Source organism: Notolepis coatsorum (assembly GCF_963971535.1).
Source record: "Notolepis coatsorum genome assembly, chromosome: 11".
In the NCBI taxonomy this organism is placed as follows: domain Eukaryota; kingdom Metazoa; phylum Chordata; class Actinopteri; order Aulopiformes; family Paralepididae; genus Notolepis; species Notolepis coatsorum.
In genome coordinates, this window is record NC_140175.1 from 41,389,094 (window position 1) to 41,416,986 (window position 27,893).

General features: G+C 43.2%; 1 protein-coding gene across 1 annotated transcript; it reads left to right on the forward strand.

Annotated features, from left to right (window-relative positions):
• LOC311236422 (uncharacterized protein) lies at positions 1 to 26,879 on the forward strand. The gene is made up of 13 exons (XM_084324102.1): positions 1 to 119; positions 256 to 348; positions 1,190 to 1,291; positions 2,344 to 2,507; positions 3,668 to 3,806; positions 4,190 to 4,416; positions 11,800 to 11,932; positions 12,314 to 12,540; positions 15,139 to 15,253; positions 16,034 to 16,263; positions 17,995 to 18,079; positions 19,564 to 19,793; positions 24,084 to 26,879. The coding sequence occupies exons 4-13, from the start codon at positions 2,370 to 2,372 to the stop codon at positions 25,563 to 25,565; spliced, it is 3,006 nt and encodes a 1,001-aa protein (XP_084180228.1). The 5' UTR covers positions 1 to 119; positions 256 to 348; positions 1,190 to 1,291; positions 2,344 to 2,369; the 3' UTR covers positions 25,566 to 26,879.
• Positions 26,880 to 27,893: the final 1,014 nt, after the last annotated feature.

Genomic DNA, 27,893 nt, shown 5'->3' on the forward strand with positions numbered 1-27,893 from the left:
TGTTGAGAGAACAATCTCAGCATACGAGGAAGAACTGTCTCTTTTTAAACAAGAAGTGGACCGCCAGCGCAGACTTCTCGACGCTGTTCTCCAGCCTCAAGTAGTGTTGAACGTACAAGGTTTGTAGTAAAGCAGCCAAGAGCCAACCACTTCTTTGTCAGATCGACCCTCTATTCAGTTTACCCCACATAACTAGTTAGTCCCCTCATCAAGACCAGTTCACATTGACGTTGTCTTCTTTTGACCATTCCACAGAAATCCCACAGTTCACCCAAGTTGAAGTGAAACAGGAATATGAGGATCCCCTTGATGGCCCTGCTGCGTGGAACCCCAGCCTGGGAAGTACCGGTATGTGATTTTGGCCTTCTGTTGTAGTTAGCCCCTTACAAACCGCAGTCACGTAAGGGGCTATGTTGTAGTAGTGAAGCATTAACAACCTATGGAATGAACCTCTGAGAATATATTTGTTGTTGGTATACTGTATGTGCCTACTAGGTGGGGAGATAACATTGGATAAAGTTACGCCTAGATTAGAGTGGTCACACAGTTTTTATGTATTCTCTAATTGGGCTAAACTTCTAGTGAACGAATGAATTAATGATAACTTTATTTAACAGATTGCAGAATGGGTACAGTACACGAAACGGGGAAATTAAACCATTGTCAATTTCCCCGCGGAACCCCCCCCCCCCCCCCCCCCCCAGGAGAACCACTGATAATAATAATTTAATAATTTAGGACCTGCTCCGAGGTCATCAATTAGCACACATGCGATGCATGCATGCAATTCGTATCTGCGATTAACCCATCCCGTCGCCCTTCCCCCCACTTTCCTACAATGCAAAGTGTATAGCATTTTAGCATCCCCATTTGCTGTTTGTAGCGCTAATTTAGCTACGGCACATTAGAGCTGCAATGTCAGCTACCAAATGATGGAGATAACGCTAGTTGGTTGACTATGCATTCTGAGGTGTCACGCATGTGTGATGTGTACCAATAGGAAACAACCAGTCATTGTGCTTGTTTACCCATTTATTTGCCTGTATTGCTGGTTTACCTCATATCAGTTAAGTTAAATTGTACCTTTATTAATCCCCTTCCTTGGGGAAATTCGTCCAGTTGTAATCCCAGTACCCTGATCAAGGACAATGGCAGGAGACCTAAGCATGTCTTTTGGTATGGAAAACAGGAAACTGGAGTACCTGGAGGAAACCCACGCTGGTCACGCAAACACAAGGAGAACATGCAAACTCCACAGAAAGGCCCCCTGCTTGTCAAACCGACTCTTTTGGTAGTTATTGTTTTTTTGTTGTGTACATTTGACTCATTCAATTTGAAAAATTCATGTTTTTCGAATTCAAATCAAATTTAGAAATGAGTTCTGATTAGGGATTTATATTTTTCCTCAAAACAAGATATTTTCTGTCCCGGGAATAGAAGCACACTATCGTGGGAAGATTGACTTGCTTTTCAGGCAAAACTTCAGCTACCAGTAGAACGCATTGGTTATATTTCAGTAAGCAGGACTAAATGAAACAAGGAAAAATGTGCAAACATCTATGGGATCTCAACCTGAGAGCTTTATTTGGTGTTATATTAATAATTATTATGGCAAAATAACACACTTTAGTTCATTAATCAGCATAGAAAACCTAATATTAAGTGTTGATGCAACTTGATCTGAGCTCTAGCTGTGAGCCAAGGAGTGGAATAAACTATAGTGCTAGTAAGCCATGGCCCTACCAGAATTCAGGGGTGAAAAAAGTTGTAACCTATATTGCTATAATATATCTTTGCTTGCCTGCAATTTATACCAGTGATGTTTCCCCCTTATATTGGGAGGCATAAAACAAATCCATAAGGGGTGGATTTTCTTTTTTGAAAAGGATTGACAGGATTGGAATATCATCATCATCAATGTCATCATTTTTATTTACAAGCCTGGACATTTCTTTCAATATATACACTGTAATTAAAAGAACTGCCTGCTGAGCAACAATTTGGATAGGATATTGGATAACTCTCAGGAGCGTTGAACCAGGGAAGCACACAGAAGAAATGTGTCTGGAGTTTTAAAAGTAGTATCTGTAATGTTGTCAAACGACAACCTCTAGTCTTGGCAAAAGAGCCCCCCTATTCTTGCTTGGGGATGGTAGATCTCTTCAGCCTTGGAAAATGGCACAGTAGATCTCATGCCCACAAAGGTTACCCATCCCTGGTGGAAAGGATCTTATCCATGATATCAATCCACTTCAAACCCCAACTGGAAGACAATGGAGAGAGTTGAAAAGTATTGAGAAAAGTTTAATTATAATATGATTTAACCCCCCCCCCCCCCCACAGATGATTTGCTGAACTCTGGCTGTGAAATGGAGGAAGGTGGTCCCCCTAAACTACAAGAATGTCAACAGTTGAGCCCCAGTCAGGACCAAGAGGAACCTGCTCGTAAAACACCAGAGCAGCAAGGCATACATGATGGGTGCAAGGTGACAGAAACTCCAGCCACGGTAGAAATTCTTCTTAATTGTATAACAAGAAGGAATGTGCACCAGAGTCTTCTCCTATAGCCTATACCATGATCACAAACTAGAGGTTTGCTGTTGGTAGCTGAAATTAAAGGGGTATATCCCTGAAATGTCCTCAGGGACTGATCTTTTTACCTCGTCCACAAGTAAATTCTCATTCACATCTAATCAGACAATGGAACACCCACCTGCAGGGTGGTGCGTTGGTGTGGATGGTCTATTTATGTGACATAATGCTGTGAGCTTTCTAACTCCATCCCCCCCCCCCCCCCCCCAAAAAAAAAAAAAAATACAATACAAAAATGAATTGCACTGCATCATGGGGAGGGGTTGCGTTAAAGCAGAAGTTAACTCAAGTTTCTCACGGAACACCACACTGTTTTTTGGGCAACCCCTTGCGGTAACTACCGGAGCCCAACACAACTACCCCCATTCAGAAGAAGGGGAAACGTGCATTTTCCCCCCTGCATTGTCTGAGATGTGAATGAGCCCTAACACATCACTTCTGGTTTATGTGTAATTTGAGAATAAAAAGGTATTTTATGAGACCCTACCTGCATTGGACTGCTTTACCTACTTGGACTGTGCACGTGTGGACTTGAAGTGTGCACGTGCAAGGAAAATATGAATATCAGATTGGGACTCTGTAACGACAGATACTCAATATTAAATGACTCGGATTGAGGGCAAAAAAGCTTGATCGGGACATCCGTAATTTGTATACACCAGGCATCTACAATATATCTAGTCTCTTGACACAATAGCCATCTTGCAGCATGGATCTAACCACACGCCATGAAAATGGTGACTGCAAAAATCCTTGCTGAAAATGTAATCCTGTCAACACACGCATGACTGAACTGTGAGATTAATTTCAAAGGTGAATTTGTGCGACACTTATAATATCTGTATTCATGTATACATTGATGTATCACAAAATCAAAAAAAAATAAAAAGACACCACCTAAATGGGACATTATTCTGAGTTGTGACCAGTGTGTAGAGGAGGGGTTGCTACTGTTACTGAACTCCAACCCACACATCAGACCAAGTAAACGAAGCACAATACGAAGTGGGGCTCTTTTGTCTAGTTTGACTGCCTTAGAGATTCTACCTAACTGGATGATTTTTTTTGTCATAAGCAAATGGATGAGCCCTTGGCTGAAGGAGAACAGAAGAACGTGGATGGAGAACCTAGATACCGAGATCCAAACCAGCTATTTAGACTTCGTGTATGCGCCGTGCTGGACCCCACCATACAAACAGTAAAACTTTATAAGGGTAAACCAGACACACAATACTCTATACATTTAAATTTTTTGTTGTTGTAATAAATATTGCTTAATTTTTTATTTTGTTTTAAAAAGACATTGCTTCAATCTACTGACGCATTGTAATGAAGCCCGAGAGACTTCAAAATCAACTATATAATCATGTCAGATAAATGTGCAATGAAATAATGCCATTGTAGTCTTTTTCATTGATTAATATATCATGAAACATTGCATAAGCAATGCTGTCTGAAGTATTATGCTTAAAACATTTTGTTTAATGAACTGTGCATATTTCTTTGAGATACTGCTATAATACAGCATTGGATTTTTTGGTATAAATTCTGATGACAATCGTGTGATTATATAATTATCCTTTTCCCTACGTGACAGGATCGGCCTTCCCTGTGAAGGTACTGAAGATGCGTTTTGGACTCCAGGAGGATGAGTTCCTGAAGTTGATGAGGACCACCTTCCCTGAGCTGGCTGACAAGCCCTTTGCCGCTCTGAAAATTAATCATAAAAAGCAGTTATGTCCTGTGATAGTAGACAAATTGACTCCGGAACGAATCTCCACATCACGGTGTTTGGGAAGGTCAGCGCTCTATCTTCGTGTGAAGGTATTGTTATGATTACCTTTTCTGTGTGAGCATGTGGGAGGGCTGTCCCTATCGCACAGTGTACACCACACACACACACACACGGTGCTTGAAATGGGCTGCTACTGATTGTTATGGAGCATTTTTACACATACTTATTGCTTACCACCAAGTTTTTATTGTGTACCGTCTCATTCTCACTCATTCACTCACACATGCTTAGACCACACGGGGTGTTCTAGGTGGTTGTTAGGAGATTGCTAAGGTGTTCTAGGGGGTTGCTAATGTGTTCTAGGTGGTTGCTATGGTGTTCTAGAAGAGATCAACTTAAAAAGGGGACATACATTGCTATTCCTAGCACTATTTGGGCAAATTTACACAATTCCTGTGAGTCTATTGAACACATCTGTAAGCTTTTATTCAAAAAAATTCATTGTTTTATATTTCTAATCCAAGTATTCAAAAACCACATTTTTCTCACTTTGGATTTCAGGCTGTGTTGGCCTTGCTCCGCCCATAAGCACTTTGAGTGACAGTCATCCACACAGTCTGCGACTGGCACAGAGAGAGAGATAGAGACTGAGGGGGATACTAATTCATTTCGCCGCGGGGGGGGCATAATCCCACGGGACAATGCATTGGTAACTTGTTTCATATGACAATATATACCCCTGTGATTATTATTGTACGGATCGGAATACGGGCGTGCGCGTGGGAGCATGCACAAAGATATTACAGTGATATGCTGGTGCAAGGGAGAGAGAGAGAGGGACACACGGAGGCACGGAGCACTGTAAACAAACGCTGCGTGTGTGAGAGAAGACGGGTCCCCCTCTATCTCTCCCTCTCTATCTCTCCCTCGCAGAGTCGCAGTCGAGCACTTTCTCGTTTGAGGAAGTGTCGGGTTACACTATCTGCCTTGCTCTGTTTGAGGAAGTGAAGATTTTCCACTCGCTCTGCTGTCGTTGTCAACCATAGAGGGGGCGTTAGTTATGCAAATCAGTGCTATATTAACGTCAGCAAAACTGTCAAATCAGAACAGTGTAGAAATCGTCGGAAAGGAGAGACGCACAATTTCTATCTTGCGACAACACCAAGTAGTGTGTCGTTTATTATCTTCTTAGCACAAGTGACAGCTGTCAGATCTATGCCGTGCTAAACTCTGACAGCTCCTTGTCACCAAAACCTTCTATGAATGACATTCCACCAGCGCGTCTTCTCTAAGCCCAACCCCATTAAAGTGACAGTGCCCCATCAATACATCAAAACAATCTAATGGTGAATTATGTCCATAGCACCCACTACATACGTCCCCCCAGAATTCATCATAACAAAAGAAGTCAATGAACAGGAGGGCGGAGAACCCTGCCATAACGGCTCCGCCTGACCCCTGTAGCGGCCGGCGCCGCTGTAGGGAAAACCTTAAGGGCCCTACGGCCACTCGGGCACAGGATAGGTGGCGAGGGGGTCTCGCGGGCCTTACTCGGAAGACTGGGCAAGGTAGGGGGTCGTCCCCGCCGTGGGGGCTGGGCCAGTCCAACAGGTTTGCCCAAGTCCACATGAGCCGGTTTAAGGCGGTCTATGGAAATGTGTTCCAGCTTCCCGCCCATGTCCACAACAAAGTACTTGTCTCCAGCCTCCTGGACACGGAACGGACCGTCGTATGGAGGTTTCAAGGGGTCCCGGTGGGCATCGTGACGGATGAAAACATATTCCGCTGACTGCAGACTTGTAGGGACGTGCGACCGGGGAAGGCCGTGCTGTGAGGTGGGGACCGGCGTGAATACCTTAGCCTTCTCCAGAAGTGCTGTCCGCTGCTGGGCTGCACACCAGGGGGCAGTAATGTTAGGGATGAAATCCCCTGGCACCCGCAGAGGCTGACCGTAAACCAGCTCAGCCGAGGAGGTCTGAAGGTCTTCCTTGGGGGCCGTCCTGAGACCAAGCATGACCCACGGGAGCCGGTCGACCCAGCCGCTGTCAGTAAGGCTGGCCCGAAGTGCTGCTTTCATTGAGCGGTGAAAGCGCTCGCATAACCCATTGGTCTGCGGGTGGTATGACGTAGTCCGGTGTAGCTTCACGCCCAGGCTCTTGGCGACCGTGTTCCAGAGCTCGGACGTGAACTGTGGGCCCCGGTCTGAAGAGAGGTCGGCTGGAGTGCCAAACCGGGCGACCCAGGTTCCAATAAAGGCTCTGGCCACCTCGGCGGACGTCGTGCCTGGCAGTGGAACTGCCTCTGGCCAACGGGTAGTCATGTCTACCATAGTAAAGAGGTAACTGAAGCCGTGTGAGGGGGGCAGGGGGCCCACTAGGTCAACGTTCACGTGGTCGAACCTCCTTTCAGGTACAGGGAAGTGCTGCAGGGGGGCCTTGGTGTGACGGTACACTTTAGCGCGCTGGCACTCCAAACAGGAGTCAGCCCAGTCTCTTACATCTTTTCTAAGCCCAGGCCAGACAAACTTGGCGGACACTAGCCTCTGCGTAGGTTTCTTTCCCGGGTGGTAGAGGCCGTGAACGGCATCATAAACACGCCGCCTCCATCCTGTGGGAACAATGGGACGGGCCTGCCCCATAGAGACATCACACAGGAGTGTGGTGCCAGCGCTGTCAAAAACCACATCCTCTAACCGCAGGCTTGAGGTGGCTGACCTGAAATCTTGCACTTCAGGGTCGGTAGCCTGGTCCGCCGCCATACCGGTGTAATCCAGCCCCAAGTGGATGGCGCCCACTACAGCCCGGGAGAGGCAGTCTGCGACAAGGTTTGCTTTACCTGCCACATGTTGAATGTCAGTAGTGAACTATGAGAGTAGTGACATATGAGAGCTGTCGCTGTTGACGGGCGGACCATGGCTCAGACACCTTGGCCATGGCGAACGTCAGCGGCTTGTGATCCACGAAGGCCGTGAACTGGCGGGCCTCCAGCAGGAAACGAAAATGGCGGATGGCAAGGTAGAGGCCGAGGAGCTCCCGATCGAAGGTGCTATACCTCCGCTCGCTGGGGCTTAACTGGCGGCTGAAAAAAGCGAGCGGCTGGCAAGCCCCGCCTACCCACTGTTCAAACACTGCGCCCACGGCAAAATCTGAGGCGTCGGTGGTGATGGAGATTGGGGCCTTAAAGGAAGGATGTGCCAGCATGGTGGCGTTGGCTAGGGCAGCCTTGGCATCCAGAAAAGCTTTGTCTCTCTCTGTAGACCAGTCGACAGCATGTTTTGGCGCTTTACCCCTAAGGGCCTCATACAACGGCCGCATAATCCGAGCCGCCTGGGGAATAAAGCGGTCATAAAAGTTGATCATTCCGAGAAACTCCTGCAGTGACCTAACCGTGGGCGGCCGGGGAAAATTCATCACCGCTTCCACCTTCATGGGAAGAGGGACCGCTCCCTCTTTAGTGACTCTGTGCCCCAGGAAGTCAATGGTCGACCGCCCAAACTGGCATTTGGCCGGGTTGATTATCAGTCCATGCTCATTTAGCCGCTCAAAAAGCATCCTGAGGTGGGACATGTGCTCAGCCTTAGAGGCGCTGGCTATGAGGATATCATCCAAGTATACAAAAATAAAATCCAAGTCTCGTAGCACAGAGTCCATAAGGCGCTGGAACGTCTGTGCAGCGTTTGAGGCCGAATGGCATGCGCAGAAACTCAAATAGTCCAAATGGAGTTATGACTGCTGTTTTGGGGACATCCAGCGGTTGGACGGGCACCTGATGATACCCACGCACAAGGTCCACCTTGGAAAACATTAATTTCCCTGAAAGGCGGGCAGAAAAGTCCTGAATGTGCGGGACTGGGTACCGGTCCGGCGTCGTAGCATCGTTGAGCCGGCGGTAATCCCCACACGGGCGCCTCCCGGCTTGGGGACAATGTGGAGGGGGGAGGCCCATGGGCTGTCGGAGCGACGGACAATGCCGAGGCGTTCCATGTTCTCGAACTCTGCCTTGGCAATGCTGAGCTTGACCGGGTCGAGGCGCCGAGCCCGGGCATAGACCGGAGGGCCGGTCGTGGCGATATGATGTTCCACTCCATGCTTGGCTGTAGATGATGAGAACGTGGGCCGCGTGAGGCCAGGGAACTCGGCGAGAAGGTGTTGAAACTCATCTGCGGCGGAGAGCATGCTAGAGAGTCTGATGGAGTCTGCACCCCCAAGCGCACCAGCATAAGAGCAGAACGTAATGGCATCAATTAAGCGGCAATTTTTAACATCCACTAACGGTCCATAATCACACAAAAAATCAGCGCCTAGAAGAGGGACGGCTACATTAGCTGTGATAAAGTCCCAGCCAAACCGTTGGCCACTAAAACACATTTCGACATACCTGGTGCCGTAGGTGCGGATGGGGGTGCCGTTGGCGGCCTCCATGGGGGGTCCGTGTCCGCCGGATAGGATGTCCACTCTAGAAGCCGGCAAGACGCTCCTCTGCGCGCCCGTGTCGCACATGAAACGCCGCCCGGAGATGGTGTCCTGGACAAACGGTAGCCTGCCAGCCTGACCGACGCTCATGGCCACTAACGAGCGCCGGCCCGGGCATTTCCCGGCCCACTGAAGCTGCACGGCGGGCAGCACTGCTTGGCTTTAGGTCCAAACCGTGCATGATAATAACACAGCCCTGCGTCCGCGTCACGCTGCTGGCGAGGGGCTGTCGCTGCGGCGGTGAAGTTCCAGTCTCCGGGTGGTGAAACAAAGGCTTGGGTTGGGAAAACTGCCGCTGCACAGTGCTGTTGACCAGCCAAAAAAAACGTATCAGCCTCCTCGGCCAGAGCGCGGCAATCGTCTATAGTGGTGTTGGCCAGAGCGGCCCGAACCGGAGAAGGCAGCTGACGCAGGAAAAGTTGCATGAAAAGGAAATCAGGCTTGTGCTCTCCCAATAAATCCAGCATCCTATCCATGAGCTCCGATGGCTTGCTATCACCGAGCCCTTGAAAAGAAAACAACCGGCTGGCCCGCTCGGTATCGGAAAGTTCGAATGTCTTTAACAGATGAGACTTGATCGTGAGATATTTATCTCGAGCCGGAGGGTTCTTGAGGAGGCTCACCACTCTGCTAGCTGTCGAACTTCCCAGGGCTGACACCACATAATATCTTGTGGTATCCGAGGTAATCTCACGCAGCTCGAACTGTGCCTCCGTTTGCGCAAACCATGCCGAGGCTGACGACTCCCAGAACTCAGGTAATTTCAGTGAAACTGCGTTCGTAGACATGTTGCCGCGGAAGCGTCTTCAAAACGTATAACAGGGTCACCAATGTAGAAATCGTCGGAAAGGAGAGACGCACAATTTCTATCTTGCGACGACACCAAGTAGTGTGTCATTTATTATCTTCTTAGCACAAGTGACAGCTGTCAGATCTATGCCGTGCTAAACTCTGACAGCTCCTTGTCACCAAAACCTTTTATGAATGACATTCCACCAGCGCGTCTTCTCTAAGCCCAACCCCATTAAAGTGACAGTGCCCCATCAATACATCAAAACAATCTAATGGTGAATTATGTCCATAGCACCCACTACAACAGCTTAGTTGTAAAAACCCGGCTAACCTTAATGTCATGCACTTGTCCTAATAAACTAACCTACACTGTAACACGCAACACTTTGATGAACATTGTTACTCAGCTGATAGAGTTATACCCTTCTTGCTGTCTTGTCGCACAGAACTTGTAAGTCGCTTTGGATAAAAGCGTCAGCTAAATGACTAAATGTAAATGTAAATGTAGTTGAGTGAGGGAGGATCTTGTGAACCCGAGACTAGACTGATGAGTCAATATGGTAATTATAGACACAGACCCATTGATACTAACCCCTATTACTATAAAACCAACATTCTAAACACAGAAAAAAGCCATTTATAATGCATCTCCCCTTTAAATATTTGAATATGAGTACAAGAGGGAGTTGTTGAAGGATTGTGTGCGATTATGTGTAATTAAGTCGACAATGATGGCCTTTGTGGCGATCTAAAAACATGTGTAATAACTGAAATCTTTCAGCTAGAGTGGAGAGTCCATTAACTGCTTCTGCGCCAATAACTAGTTTACTAGTTTTTATGATCGTTATTTCCTTTATTCGCTATTGCCATTCATAATTTATCCAGCAAGGCTCTGGGAGACTCTGGCCTGATATTGCAACAGCTCAATACCGCCGCCTGGTGGATTTCGGGCGATGTTGCACCCACTATAAACAGGATGGGGCGCTCTGTGCATCGGTGTATATGTTACGGGCAGAGCTCTCTTGTTATGTGGATCCAGACAAACACTCTAGTGCATTGGATCGCTTTCGAGACTCAAGAATCAATATGCTTTTGGCGTTTATTGCGTCGTACAAACGGAAAACGGATCTAGCAGATGGAAATCAAATAATTGGAATATTTTTTCTCCAGACTCATCGGCCACAGGTAAGAGGAATCTAACGTTAATTCCAGCTCGATTGTCCATTTATTTCATTGCAATCCATCTGATCAACGTATGATGTCATACTAAAGAAAGCCGTTACTGACAATCAAGGAATCATAAACGACCCCCCCCCCCCCCTTTCCTTCACGCATGATGGAGCATAATGTATACCGATCATATGCATTTGAATTTCTTTATGTAGCGTGTATAGGGACGAAACGCCAATCGATTATGTATAATATGCATCAGGGCCTATAACTCGCGTTCTAGGAATTACTGCAGACTACTCTAAAACATACTTATATTCACAACGGTATTAACACTGCAATGTATGAATGGGAAATTATAACGTTCCCACATCCGGAACGATAGATACCCGATGTTTAATGGGCCATAGTAATGTCGATATAGCTATAATATTTAAAAAGTTATAGCCCTGCAAAGAAGGTGAGCGACTCCATAGGCTTACAGCGCTGGCAGATAAGACTATAAGATGCTCAAACTGCGTAGCAGAGATTGTGTTAATGTGTATTTGGAATTTAAATGTCCAAATCAATACATTTCTTTTCATGAGCGAGGATACAGTTGTGGCATTGTTTTCATGTCTTATTTTATATCTACGTGCAAAATGGAGCAACTGTCGCTGTTTACAAAACCTGATGCAAAAACTTCAAATTGCAACTGCTACAGTTTTGAACATTGCGCCATTCATTCCTATGTAGCAAAATTGCCAGTTTAAAGCTGTTTTCCAGTTGTTACTGTCCAGTCTCTTTACTTCTAGGCCGTCCTGCCTCCCCATATGGAAATATTGAAAATAGATAGATTTTATGCTATATTGCCCACTCCTCGACCACATTAAAATGGTCTTGGTTGATGTAGAGGAATCGATGAATATAAGGAGATGAGCAAAAAGCTAATCTAAATGGGACATTATTCTGATTTGTCTAGTGTTGATGAAGAAATTGGAAATCTATTGTTTAATTAACTGGCACTGTTGGAAAATCTTTCTTCTCTTTTGTCAACAGAATATAGATTATTCCTTGGCTGAAGGGGAGCAGAACATCATCGATGGACATCACTGGAAATCAAACAAGCTATTTCAATTCCGTATAGGCATCTTGATGGACCCCACCATACAAACAATTACACTCTATCGAGGTAAACCAGTCACATAATCATCTTTTTTTCTTTTTGATATATTGCATAATTTTTAAGGAACATTGTTAAAAGCTATTGATTCAATCTGCTGGCACATTGAAATGCAACATTTTGAAATCAACTACATAATCATGTTGCATAAATGTGCAATGAAATAAATCCATTGTAATCATTTGTATTGATGAATATATTGTGAAAGATTGCACAATAAATGGTTTGAATGGGTATGTAGACCACTTAATTTTCTTTAAAGTATTGTAATTTTTTAGTTAGTTTAATAAAGTGTGCATATTGTCTTGATACTGCTATACCTAAGTTTATTTATATATTTTTTGGTATCAATTGACATTGTGTGATTAAATAATTATCCCTACATTACAGGATCTTACTGCCGTGTAAAGAAACTGAAAGTGCGTTTTGGACTCCAGGAGGAGGAGTTTCTGAAGTTTTTGAGGACCAGCTTCCCTCAGCTGGCTGACAAGCCCTTTGACGCTCTGAGAATTGATAAATATAGGAATTTATGGCCCCTGAACCTCAACAAATTTACTCCAGAACAAATCATCACATCGCAGTGTTTGGGAAGGTCAGCGCTCTATATTCGAGTGAAGGTATGGTTATATATTTTCATCTTTAAATTTTTTTAATTGTCTATATAATTGTTATAGATTGTTTACCGGTATATTAGATACATTTTGTTTTCTAGAGTTATTTAAATAAACTGAAAATGTAATTAAACTGTAGCCTAATAATAACCCATTTCTATTTGTAATGCATTTCCAATAACCGTTTCGCGGCCAACCACGTATATATACGTGATTGGGCGCCATCCTTAAAAGGCCATCCACGTGTATATATACGTTTTACCACTCTGTTTTGCTTTTATTCCATTTTAATATCCTACTCAATGTATTTTGGCTGGAAACGGCATATCGGGACTCCGAAAGTCAATAATCAATAATCAGAAACGACTCCCCCCCCCCCCCCCCCCCCCCCCTTCATACATTCATGGTGGAACATGATACCGATCATATGCATTTAGATTTTTAACTCTAGCTTGTGTAGGGCCGAAACGCCAGATTTAACGTTATTAGCTTAGCTCCCTATAACTAGCTTTGCAGGAATTACCCCAGACCATTGCGCTATATAGTTCATATTCACGACACTATAAAACGGGAACGTATTGATGAAAAAAAAAAAAAGTGCTAGAGTGCAATAGGCGCATAAAACCACAGACTACAAAATGCATTACAAACAATACATAGTTAAAAAGGACTACAATGAGGCTTAAAAGCAAAGACGCCAAACAACACAAAATTAAGAGGTGGCGGTGTTAAAAAGGAGGGTTTTGGGCCTTTATTAAAAGCATAGAGATTATGTGGTGCCCTAAAGTGATCAGGGACATCATTCCACAGGCAAGGTGCAGCCGAGCAAAAGGCCTGATCCCCCATGGTGTGGAGCTTGGTCCTTGGGGCATTGAAGTAGGCTTTTTAGGAGGTTTTGCACATACATTGATATGGGCATCGTGGTCATGTGAGTGTTGAACCTAAGGCTCAGGTTGGCGACCTAAGAGGAATGTTTTGACCAGAAAAGGTGATGTGTGTTCTGGGTGAAAACTGCACCCGGTGTGGGGTGCCATCCAAGAGGGCCCTGGTTGGAGCTATTTAATTGAAATTAAGTAGTATTTTCCATCCAAGCCTTTATCTCCTCAAGGCAGGTGGATAATAGTGATGAAGCTGCAGAGGGGGTTGGTCTGGTTTTAAACTTTTTAGGTATAGTGACATCAGCATGGCTATAAAATTACAGAAATTGCATCTTAATTGAAACAACCTTGTGATCATACACACACAGACCATAGACCTGCAGATTGCTGCTGGGGCCAGAGTCAGTAATGAATGTGTCCCCTGGTGTTTAGGGACATGTCGCTTCAGATAAAAATATTCCCAAGCGCAAGACACTTGTGGAGGACAAGTAGAGGTAGGGGGTATAGTTTCAGTTCACTTCTGCGTCTGATTGCTAACCCACCACCACAACCAGTGCTGCAGGCTTTCTCCAGATAACTATAGCCAGGAGGACAGGCTTCATTTAACAGAGTAAACCCCCAGCTGATGCCAAATCTCCATGAGACACGTGAAGTCAATCCCCTTGTCCAGGATCTATTTGAGAGTGACTGTGTTGAAAAGTTCTATGTTGAAGTTCGATGGAATGGACAGTGGTAGTCTCTGTAAAATAAAATCCACTCCACCGTTTCTGTCCTGCCATGTGTGCAGAGGTCTCGGAAGTGTTAATCCAACATTAACATCATTGTCTTTTGAAGGCCATGGTAAGCTAGTGTGAAGCTAGTGATATAGGAATCTTGAGATTGCAAAGAATCCAACTAAACATGTCATACTAGCTTACTGGTACAGGAGCTAAATATCACTCTAAAGTCTAACTTTCTTTACCACAACACCTTAAGTTTTTTTTACTTTAAACCATTGCTATACTGCCATCTAGACTATTTACCTCAAATACTGGAGTGCATCAGTTTGCGTAGGGTAGTAGTAATAATACTACTAACACACACAGCTCTGTGTTCCCTGTTCTACCCAGCTAGGCAAAACAACCTCCTTAAACTACAGGCCAAAAACCTAAAGTTTGTTCTTATAGTGCCACCATCTGGCCAAATGGCATAAAATTCATCATTGCACTCCCTTAGGTCCTCCGCATTGCACCCACCAAGTGTGAAGTCGATCGGATGACTGGTTCTTGTGATGTACGTACGGTTTTTCTTATAGCACCACCATCTGGCCAAATGGCACCTGCTGAGCAGGTCGACTGGATGAACGGTTCTCGGGATAATGCAAAGGACACGCAGAAGGAGATTCCCTCCTTTTATAGTTGGATATTTTAGATCAAATGTTTCTCAGAACAAAATGTCAGTTAGCATTTGTAATTCAGTCAAATGTGAGAATTCACAACACTTTTGCAAGGCCCTATACCCTTTTTAGCTTTTTTATTTTTAAACAAGAATGCAGTTTTAGTAGGAAAATATAGTAAGAATAAGAAATGTGTGTGTAGAATACGTGTGCTACACCCACCAACCACCATCCTCGTGCGTTCAGTAGGAAGCTATCTGGCTGCAAGCCGCTTAGCACAAATGACTGGAAGCGGATACTCATTGTATTGTAGGAGGCTAATTTCTTTCCTTTTTTTGTTTGTTGTTTAAGGAAATGGACACCCCCATGGCTGAAGGAGCGCAGGAGAATACGCTTTCAGTATCTACCCTATATAGTCTACGCACTTGCTTCCTTCCGGACCCCACCATGCGTACACTTGGAATGGGTAAACCAGTCGCATCATTTATCCTTCCTTGGAGACATTGCTTAAATTGGAGGGAACACTAGTAAAAGCTTTTGAATCGATCTACTGACACATTAAAATGAACACTGTTTTGGTTAGAGGTACTCGTTTCTATGTATTTTATTTATTTATTCAAAGGTCAGATATTATGGGAAATGCATTTTGCCTAACCATGGTATGAATTTTGCTATCTGAAAAATTACATTACTGGCCATTTTACCAGGATTAAAAGTCTTCAGTTCAGAAGCCTTTGTCATGTCACACTAAGAAGGGCTGCACGATTTTGGGAAATAATCTAATTGCGATTTTTCGGACATATATTACGATTGCGATTAAATTTGCGATAATAATAATTATTTTTATTAATTAATATTAAATATTTTTAATATATTAATATTAAATAATTGCATCATTCCAAATCGCGATTTTGATTTAAAATCGATTAATCGTTCAGCCCTAAATACAAGCAATCGGTTAGCTTTAATGAATCAATTATCTATTGTAGCCAACAACACTGCCTACCTAATTTACTGCCTTTGTACATTTAATTTTCTTTTCTTTAACTTTTGGGGGTGGGTTAGCCAGGCAGGGAATGGAATGATGAAAAATGTATGGTTTGTGCTACACCCACTGACCTGGTTACAACCACCAAAAAGCCTTTTAAATATAAGGGAAGAAGGAGGTGAAAACTTGTATAACAGATTAGGAAATGGTTTATAAATAAAAACATTTTGTGATTTTGTAATCACCTCTTCATTACAGTGCCCAAAGAATGCCAAGTGAAGGTACTGAAGGTGCCTCTTGGACTCAGGGAGGAGCAGTTCAAGAGGCTTTTGAGGACCACCTTCCCTCAGCTGGCTGACAAGCCCTTTGACCTCCTGAAAACCAATTCTCGAAGGAGATTATTTCCTCTGAAAGTAGACAAACTTACTCCGGAACGAATCATCAGATCACGGTGTTTGGGGAGGTCGGCTCTCTATATTCGCTTGAAGGTAAGGTTAGCCACGAGAGCATCCCAGCCTCCTAATTCATGTGTGGGCCGTAGAAAATGGCATACAATTCCCCTATGTAACTACCAGTTTGCTAATTTGTTCAAACTTGTTGCATGCGATCACACTGCACACCTACTTCATTGATGTAATATTATATATAGTCTAGTAAGAGAATCTAACAAGAAAAGTCACCAATTTTTTTTTTTTTTTTTTTTTGTAGCTCCCATCTGTCATTAAAATATTTTCTTCCATGTTCTACCTTCATTGATGAAGCTGCTGTGGAGAAGAAGATGGCCGTTGGCCATGGTAGTACATTTGGTGAAAATTCTGCAGAAGAAGATGATGGGAGAGGCGAGCGTTTTTAATACGGATTGAGCTATGAAGTGGATTTTTATCATTTTTCTTTGACTTTTCTTGTTTGTCTGTCTTACCAGACTATATAGAGTCTAGACTATAGTAGGTGTGCTTGGTGTGTGGTTGCATGTTGAGAGTTTGAACAAATATGAGCAAATTCACAAGTACATGGGGACATTGTATGACACGGACTGCGTTTTTATATCACTTTTATCCAAAACGCTTTACAACTTATGCCTCACATTCTTTCACATGCCGATGGCAGTGATTGGTGGACACATGATCACTATAATAACTAGTGATTGGTGAACACATGATCACTATAATAACTAGTGATTGGTGAACACAGGATCACTATAATAACTAGTGATTGGTGAACGCATGATCACTATAATAACTAGTGATTGGTGGACACATGATCACTATAATAACTAGTGATTGGTGAACACAGGATCACTATAATAACTAGTGATTGGTGAACGCATGATCACTATAATAACTAGTGATTGGTGAACACAGGATCACTATAATAACTAGTGATTGGTGAACACATGATCACTATAATAACTAGTGATTGGTGGACACATGATCACTATAGTAATAACTAGTGATTGGTGAACACATGATCACTATAGTAACTACTAGTGATTGGTGACCACATGATCACTATAGTAAGTAACTAGTGATTGGTGAACACATGATCACTATAATAACTAGTGATTGGTGAACACAGGGTCACTGTAATAACTAGTGATTGGTGAACACAGGATCACTGTAATAACTAGTGATTGGTGAACACAGGATCACTATAATAACTAGTGATTGGCGAACACTGTCACTATATGTAATAATAACTAGTGATTGGTGAACACATGAGCACTATAGTAACTAGTGATTGGTGAACACAGGGTCACTGTAATAACTAGTGATTGGTGAACACAGGATCACTGTAATAACTAGTGATTGGTGAACACTGTCACTATATGTAATAATAACTAGTGATTGGTGAACACATGAGCACTATAGTAACTAGTGATTGGTGAACACAGGGTCACTGTAATAACTAGTGATTGGTGAACACAGGATCACTGTAATAACTAGTGATTGGTGAACACTGTCACTATATGTAATAATAACTAGTGATTGGTGAACACAGGATCACTATAGTAACTAGTGATTAGTTATTATTACATATAGTGACCGTGTCCACCAATCACTAGTTATTATAGTGATCATGTGTTCACCAGTGATTGGTGAACACAGGGTCACTATATGTAATAACTTAGTGATTGGTGGACACAGGGTCACTATATGTAATAACTAGTGATTGGTGGATTCTGTAAAAGAGTTTGATTAATTTCCTTTTTTTGTCCAAAGGAAGAAGATGACACCATGGATGATGAAGAGCATGCAAAACTACGTGTTTGCCTCCTTCACGAGCCCACCATGAGTACCAGTGAAGGTAAACCAGTCACATAATGTATTCTTCCTTGGAGACATTGCTTAAATTGGAGGGAACACTAGTAAAAGCTTTTGAATCGATCTACTGACACATTAAAATGAACACTGTTTTGGTTAGAGGGACTCGTTTCTATGTATTTTATTTATTTATTCAAAGGTCAGATATGGGAAATGCATTTTGCCTAACCATGGTATGCATTTTGCTATCTGAAAAATTACATTACTGGCCATTTTACCAGGATTAAAAGTCTTCAGTTCGGGGCGGTCAGGTGGCGTAGCGGAGATTGTGCTCGTCACCAATGCAAGAGGCTGCGGTCTCGACTCCCGGAGAGTCAGCATTGCCTTGGCTCGGGCTGATCGCTATACTAACTCGTTTGGCTGAGTTAGGGCGAGGGGAGCCGTGGGTGGGTCCTGGGCGTTGTGGACAGAGACCCCTACAGTTCGGTCGGGGCGCCTGCTCAGCAAGGGTAGGATCTGGAGAGAGGTAGTGCGACCTTCCACACGTTACACTCTCCCGGTGAGAATCTGCGCGGCCAGGCTGGCTGCTGGCTGGCTGCACATGCGTCGGAGGAAAGCATGTGACAGTCTCCGGCCTCTCGGACCAACAGTAGGGGAAAGTGCGCAACAACCAGGAATGGGGTTGGGAATTGGCATAACAACTAACAGTGGGATGGGAGAAAAATCGGAAAAAGGAGAAAAAAAAGAAGAAAAAAAAAGTCTTCACTAAGAAGGGCTGCACGATTTTGGGAAATAATCTAATTGCGATTTTTCTGACATATTGTGATTGCGTGATTGCGATTAAATTTGCGATTATAATAATTATTTTTAAGCAGCCCCACAGAGGTTTATTGTAAAATGCGGCTTGCATCTGGCCTACGCATGGGTCTTTTCGGGACACAGAGCCTGAAAATGTTGCTTTTTACCTGGGAATCGATACCGGTACCCAATGGTACCTTTTTTTCTGTACTTTACTCTCCCTCTCTGAAGTCTAAACTTCACAACACACAATCTAAAACGCCTTACCTCCCTCTCCCAAACCGATCTTGTATCTCAATGGGACTTCCTGGTTAAAAAAATAAAAAAATCTATAATTTTGTTAAAAAAAAGATTTTTTGGCAATTTGATAATTGCATCATTCCAAATCGCGATTTCGATTTAAAATCGATTAATCGTTCAGCCCTAAATACAAGCAATCAGTTAGCTTTAATTAATCAATTATCTGTTGTAGCCAACAACACTGCCTACCTAATCTACTGCCTTTGTACATTTAATTTGATTTTCTTTTACTTTTGGGGGTGGGTTAGCCAGGCAGGGAATGGAATGATGAAAAATGTATGGTTTGTGCTACACCCACTGACCTGGTTACAACCACCAAAAAGCCTTTTAAATATAAGGGAAGAAGGAGGTGAAAACACGTATAACAGATTAGGAAATAGTTTATAAATAAATCTTTTTTGTGATTTTGTAATCACCGCTTCATTACAGTGCCCAAAGAATGCCAAGTGAAGGTACTGAAGGTGCCTCCTGGACTCGGAGAGGAGCAGTTCAAGAGGTTTTTGAGGACCACCTTCCCTCAGCTGGCTGACAAGCCCTTTGACCTCCTGAAAACCAATTCTCAAAGGAGATTATGTCCTCTGAAAGTAGACAAACTTACTCCGGAACGAATCATCAGATCACGGTGTTTGGGGAGGTCGGCTCTCTATATTCGCTTGAAGGTAAGGTTAGCCACGAGAGCATCCCAGCCTCCTAATTCATATGTGTGGGCCATAGAAAATGGCATACAATTCCCCTATGTAACTACGAGTTTGCTAATTTGTTCAAACTCGTTGAATGGAATAAAAGCCAAAACAACCTTGCAGTTACACACCCGCCGCACCCCCACTTTCCGCGTCACTGCTTGGTTTTCCCTCTAATTTCTAGTTTTAAGAGAGAGTGGTGCATGTTCACAAATACTGTCCTGGGTAGGGTTGGGTACCTTTCACATTTGAACCGGTACCTGTGAATCGATACCGGTACCCAACGGTACCTTTTTTCGGTACTTTAGGTCGCTTTCACATATAGTTTTGGTGGACTCGGTGCGGTTCTGGTGGTGAAGTTGCAACATTGTTGTATTCTTCATTTGGTTCGCCTGCGTTCACATAGAAATCTGTGAGGCGCACCGAACCTTCTGAACAATGTCACGCGGTCGAAAAGGGCGCTTGTCTATTGGACAGTGGAAATGTGTGTGTGGCTGCGAGCCCGTGTGTGTGCGCGCGCGTGTGTCTGTGTGTGGACTGTCTGCGAGCCCTCCAGATCAGCGGAGGCGAGTTTTGACATGGCATTGATCCATTGTTCTATTGAAGCACATTACCACCATCCTCTCGCTAAACAACTTGTAGACCACGGTGTTTTTATGAGTGCCCACAAGTAGCTGTTTTATTAATAATATAATAAGCCGCGTTTTTTCTTCCTTCTTCCCAAGATGCACAGATATATAGATAGATAGATAGAGAGATAGATGCAGTGTGCTTGTTTTGCAGTGAATGAATGCTGCGAGCAGTGGTAAGGTAATAATAGTATTGATGTGGCATTGATCCAATGCCGTGCGCCTCGGTAATAATAATAAGCCGCGTTTTTTTCTTCCTTCTTCCCAAGATGCACAGTTAGATAGATAGATGGATAGAGAGATAGATGCAGTGTGCTTGTTTTGCAGTGAGTGCTGCGAGCAGTGGTAATAATAATCACTTCCTATATTTGGTTCGCGTTTGGTCCGATGAAGCGAACCGAGACCGACGTTTTCAGGCGGACCAGAGTTCGCCTGTTTGGTCCGCGAACCGAGTTCGACACGCATTCACACAAACCCGAAAAACCGGGCTATCAAATTCTGGTCCGAAAGTCCGGACCAAACAGCCCCTGTGTGAAAGCGACCTTAGTCTCTAAAAATGTAATCTACCTACCGTACCTCAGTTGTGAGAAAAAAAATCCAAACTTCAAATAACCACACTTTCGACCGTTTTCGGCTTGCCATTGCCCCGACTGCTTTGTTGTTGAATCAAGTCAAAACCTAGGCAAGCGTATATTGTGCGTGTGAACGTGCGGCACACTTCATAGGTTTCGTTTCGCGGTAAACTAAACATTGATGTAAAAAAATATTTAAAAAAAGTACAACATTTTTTTTATTACATTTTTTTTTACAGTACCGAAATGTGGCACAGACGGATCTCACGTGAATCGGTACTAGGTAGTACCGACGTGATTCGGTAGGTACAAAAGTACCTAATTCGGTACCCATCCCTAGTCCTGGGGCACTGTATGTGAATTTTTTTTATGGGTGACATTCCCCTTTTTAGTTTTGGAGCACTCTCGTCACCATATTCTACACAGTGTAATAATGCATTGATTTATTTGCATGTCCCCCTGATCCAACACACACATTCTACCCACAGAAGGTTCAGAGTCCTGGGGCAGACTGAGGTTCACTGTCCTCGTCAAACACACTTTGTCAGGGATGGATACAGCCACTTCTTATTGTAAACATAGCCTACAAAAATACCAAAACCATCAATGCATTCTTGTACTTAAAAGTATCAGTCTAGCCAGATTATAGCTCATCCAGAGGTCATAGAACAAAAAAAACATAAAAATAAGTTACTGAGCTGTAGGGCTGTCTTAAATACTTTGAAGCTTTGTTCGATGGGCACGGGGTTTGAACGGGAAAATAAAATTTGGGGGGGGGGGGGGGGGGGGGGAGAAATCCCCTCCCACCTGCAAGATCTTGCGCCTTCAATGCAACGAACGTCATATGCCTCATTAACTCCGCCTCTCTTTGTTAACTACAACAAGCACGTGGAGATTCCTCATTAATTCCTCTCTGTGTTGAATACATCAAGGACATGTGCAGCAGACATGTCTAAAAGAAGTCCTCAGGCGTGTGGTTACACTATAAAATATGCAAAGACGACACCCAAAAAGCAGAGTGCCAGATATGCCACAAGAAAACAGCACTGACTATTCTCTATAGTATTTTTAGTTTTACTTGTGTTTGATAGACACCCAGTCAGCAGCAGTGTCCCGACCCATATAAAAACATGTCTTAATAAAATGTGCTTAATTAAGTCTAATTCTGCCTTTGTCTCTATTAACTACATATAAATATTTATATAATTGTTTGCTTTATAGACTAAGGTTGCAACATAATTATGTAATGTCGTTGGCTGGCTGTGTAACGGAGAGCAGCCGCCCAGCGACTCATTAATTTAATTAATTAATCCAATCCACTTTTTTATAATTTATAGAGTACATTTAAAAACAACAAAGTACAAGTCAACTGTACAAGTCCCACAACATAAAAAAAAATAAGATTTTATTTTTTATTTTTTATTATTATTGTCGAAGCTTCTAATTAAAATCGAATCTTGGGCCCAGAAGCTTCGAAGGTCAGCCCTACTGAGCTTAACTTTTTGTTTTGGTGGATATAATTAATCAATGAACGTGATTATTGTAGTTATTTTTACTTACTGTATGCCTCATAAGTAAGTAAATACGTTGACAGTGGTTCAGGAGGTAGAGCAGTCGTCTGGTAATCTGAAGGTTCCCGGTTAGATTTCGGCTCCTCCCAGCAGCGTGTCGAAGTGTCCTGGAGCAAGACGCTTAACCCACAACTGCTCCCGGTGAGCAGGTTGGCACCTTGCATGGTCGCCTCCGCCGTCGGTGTGTGAATGAATGGGTGAATGTGGGGCATGAGTTGTAAAGCACTGGATAAAAGCGCTATATAAATGCAGTCCATTTACCATTTAAGTTCAGGCAGACATGAGGCGATCGCTGTCACCTCATACAATAATTGGTAAGAGAAAAACGACTGTACCCATGTTCATTGCAGTGATGCCTTATACTGACCAAAACAAAAATTATGTCCCTGTGTCTTAGTGTTTTTTTGGAAAACGGGACATCTGTAGTTTATACAAGCTATAATCTGGTGTTTGCTGTACGGACCATACTTGTAAGTAGAAGAAATGCATTGTTGGTTTTGGTCTTTTCATAGGCTATGTTGACTATGAGAAAAAAAATTGATCACACTGGCCTCATCCTCAGTGGTGCAGTCGTAATATGGGCCAAGGCCAAACGCCACGTGCACGCGCATACTCTTTCATGAGGCGGAGCTGGGGACGAGACGGGCGGTCTTTTGTCACAAAACGCAGCCGTTAGGCTGCTGACTAGGTCCAGAAAATATTGCCACATCACTCTCATCTTAGTTTCCCTTCACTGGTTCCACATCAAATTCAGAATTCACTTTAAGGTTCTGGTCATCACCTATAGAGCACTCCTTGGTCAGGCACCTGCCTACATCTGCGACCTACTGCGTCCATACACCACGAACAGATCGCTCAGGTCGTCTGATCAGGGCTTGCTGGCTGTCCCCCTGTCTAGATTGAAGAAAAAAGGGGGCAGCGCATTCGAAACCGTGGCCCCCAGGTTGTGGAATGCTCTGCCCTTGGACCTTAAATCTGTGGTCTCTGTAAACACTTTTAAAAAGCAGCTAAAGACTGTGCTGTTTAAACAGGCGTTTGGCGAATTATGCTCTATGTAAATCTTTTATGTCTTTTGATCTGTTTTGGCTTTTCCTGATCTTTCACGTTTTAAATGAATTTTTTTACCATGCTGCTATCTTTTGCATTTTATTGATGTTTTTACTATGTGAAGCACTTTGTGACCCTGGTCTGTGAAAGGTGCTATATAAATAAACTTTACTTACATAACACACGCGCACACACACACACACACACACACACACACACACACACACACACACACACACGTCTAGGTGATAAGTGCCGGCCGGGGTATACGGCACGACAAGTAATTTTTGTGTTGTCGCACCGTATACCCCGGCCGGCACCTAGAAGACTTTGCATAATAATAGGATGCGCGCACTTCTGCCTCAGTGACGTAGCCTAAACGGCGTTTAACCACCACTGCATGCCTGCTCATCCTTTAACACTGACTCAGACTCTCACTTTGACTAATAGGCAGAGGATCAATGCCAGACCAGCCAGGACGGGGTGCAACTTCAGTCTCTTGAAAAGGCTAAGAGGGGAGCTGAAAACAAAGGAGGAGACCCTGTGCCCAGCGCTTCAGGGGATGAGGAAGTAAAGATGGTGCCTGTCAGAGGAGACTGTGGCCAACCTGAACCAACTAGTCAACCTGTTCCCTCTCACTGTTCTGGATCAAAGCAGCTACAAGAGGACTGTGATGAACATTGTAAGAAGAGTTGTAACCCAACAGAGAAATGTTTGGACAATAATAATTCTGTGGAGTTACCAAGCACCTCGTTGCAGGCAGAGGGAGCCTTGCAGCACAAGGGAGAGGATTGTTGCGAATCAGAAGCAGTCGAAGAACGTCAAGTCTCTTCAGATAATTTTGGTGTTGCGAATGGTGATGATGGCAGTATTTATTTAGATGATCATGATATTGATGCAGATAATGATGATGACAAGAATGATAATGATGCGGATGATGATGATTGGAAGATGAGTGGAGGATCCCAGGGAACCAGTGATTGTGAAAGTGTGGAGAGTGAAGCTAAATTAAAACGAAACAATAGAAAGAATGATCATGGCCGTAGAAGACGCTCTACCAATCCACCATTATTTTGCAAAGTGTGTGAAGCCATTTTCTACTTGCAAGCAGGTCTAATCAAACATGCGCAAACACATGCAGACGATGGTGCTACTGTGGAATTTCCATGCGGTGTTTGTGGACAGATCTCAAAGTCTCGGGAGGATTTGATGGACCATCTCCAGTATCACAGAGGTGACAAGCTATACCAGTGCGATGTGTGTCCTAAAGGGTTCACTCTAGCTACTTCCCTAAAGCGGCATGCAATAATCCACACAGGGGAAAAGCCCTACTCTTGCACACTCTGTGGCAAATGCTTCAATGATATCTCTGGACTACGGATTCATCGTGTGTGTATCCATAACAAGGAAAGAAACCATGCATGTACAGAATGTGGGAAGCGATTTAAATTACGTTGCCATCTAAAAGGTCACATGATGGTTCATTCAGAGGAGAGACCATATCTCTGTGATATTTGTAGTAAAACCTTTAAAAGTTTGAATGGCCTTAAACAACATTTGAAGGCTCATTCAGGAGAGAGACCATATTGCTGCAGTGTATGTGGCAAATGCTTTACTTTTGAAAAAACATTCAAAAGTCACATGATTGTACACACTGGCGAGAGACCATTCAGTTGCAGTGATTGCGGACAACGCTTCAGGGATAAATATAAACTTCGTTACCACAAGAGATGCCATACAGGTGAAAAACCTTATGCCTGTATATACTGCTCAAAAACATTTCGTGTAAAACCGTTTTTAATAGTTCATTTGAGAACCCACACAGGGAAAAAGCCATATCGGTGCAATATCTGCTGCAAAGGATTTACTCAGAGTCACTGCCTTAAATCTCACAGGAAGGTTCACAAAAGAGAGGCCATGCAAACGTCTTGATAAGGACATTTTGGCCTTCAGTGTCATTCTGGACTTTTGTTTCTGTTGATTAATTTGATCAAGCTCAGGTAAATGACCTGTTTCATTTGCCAACTTCCATAAACAAGCCCTTCACATGTGGAAGATTGCTTTCAAGCACAACTTCTCCCTGCATGTAGTGATGCACGATATATCGGCCGATATGGCAGTTTTTTTACACATCGGTATCGGTCCGATATCAAGATGGGGCCGATATAAAAAATAAAATAAGTAATATTTATATCGTTTTACATGTTTTGGCCTTAAATAGTTTCAAAATATTCTGAAATATTTCTGAAAATAAGTTACAAAAGTAAAAAAAAAAATATGCGTTTTGGAAAATAGCTCTTTATTTGATTATCATAAAGTGTTTTCTATACAGAGATATCGACATCGGTAAATATTGGTATCAGCCAGAACAGCAATATTAATATCTGTTATCGATATCTGCCACAATTTTCACATCGGTGCATCACTACCTGCATGCATGTGTATCTTTTTTCTTTCAGCAAAATACCTTTATTCACCTCAAATAACTACGTACAGTATATTAACTTGTTGAAAAGGAATAAAATATGTCCCCTTTGAATAAAACAAGTATCTCATCCTAAACCCAGACACAATCAAATAAACACAAACACCAATTGTATTGTGTATCTTTTTTTTTTATCAACTTTTTTTCTCCCATTTTCTATTTTTCTCCCATCCCAATTTTGTATCGTCCAATTCTACCCTCCCCTGTCTCGAACGCTGTTAGGCCATGCCTCCCACAAGCCGGCTGCAATGTGGACGAAGCCTTACATCACGTGTCCCCTCCGGTACTCGAGGAAGCAGCCGTTGCATCTTTTCACCTGCACAGCGCGATCTCTCAGCGGCGGGGGTCTGCGTGGGAGGGACACGCCGCCCCCATCGCTTCCTGATTCTGCTGCGCAGGCGCACCAACCGACCTGTAGGAGTCGCTGTCCACAACGTCCGATCCCCACCCATCAGCTTTCCCACCCCTAACACTGCCAATTGTGTTAGTATGAACGACCAGCCAAGCTGATAGCAATGCGGAGAGCTGGGCTCGAACCCAGCGTCTCCTGCATTGGTGGCGAGCGCCTTGCCCACTACACCACCTAGCCGCCCCATGCATGTGTATCTTATGGAACAATTAACATGTTGCATACAGAAATATGACCCTATTTTCTAAGGACTGGTATGACCATGGAAAGTGATGTTTCCTAACATTAGCATGAATGCCTGGACTGAATTTAATAGATATTTTGTTACCAATAAAGTTAAAGAGATTCATATAAAAATGTACACTGATACTATCCTTGCAATGAATTTATTCACAATTTTAGACCTTTGTTCCTCCTGCAAAAAGGAGGTTGAGTCCTTTTCTCATATTTTTTTGTTCATGTTTTGAATGATTTATTCATGGCTACAATGAAAACTAAAGAGAATAACCCAAACATCAAAGTAGTTGTGCTCTTGTGATTGTTCACAGATTGCCATGGCATATGTACTGTAGTAGATACCATGGAAATTGGTAAAGATTACAATATAAAACATGTTTTCTCAAAGATTAAGTTAAAACATACCATTTATTTGTTGCAACAGTATAAGCTATGCCTTTGTCAAAGATCACTAGTCCCCAGGTATATAAGCGACTTTGGGCTTGTTTTTCTGTAAAGTCGCTTACAAACATTGGTGGTTGCAGGTTTTTTGGGCTTGATTCTAAAGTGTAGTTGCTTATTTGGGCTTGCTTCCTAATTCTGTTCAGAGCCAGACGAGCATGTTTGCATATCTGGGGGGAATATCCATTCTGCAGTCTACACTTTGATTGATGTATTTTGGACCAATAGTATTTGATAAAAGTAGGCTCGGCCTGTGTCCAGAAGATCATAAGGGCCAACAGTTTTGTATACAGTGAAACAAGCAATCAACTGTGTTCTCTCCAATATCACACCATGATACATGCAGAGCTGTCTACGCCTGTACCTCATTTCAAATGAGTTTGAAACAAAATGCAGCTATAACGTTGAATTGAGTATCACTAATAACCAAAAATGAAGCTTGTCTTAACATTTACGAGGTATGCAGTGATGTTTATTTCATCTTACTCCAGAATCTGAATCAGAAGGGTCTTTATTGCCAAGTAGTTTTCACATACAAGGAATTTGATTTGGTAATTTTCGGTGCAACATTAACGGACAGATAATAAAATGAAATGTGAACTAAATTAAGATAGAAGCACAATAGAATATGATATAATTATGAAATAAAATGTGGTCAAGTATATACACTAATTAGAATAAAAATCAC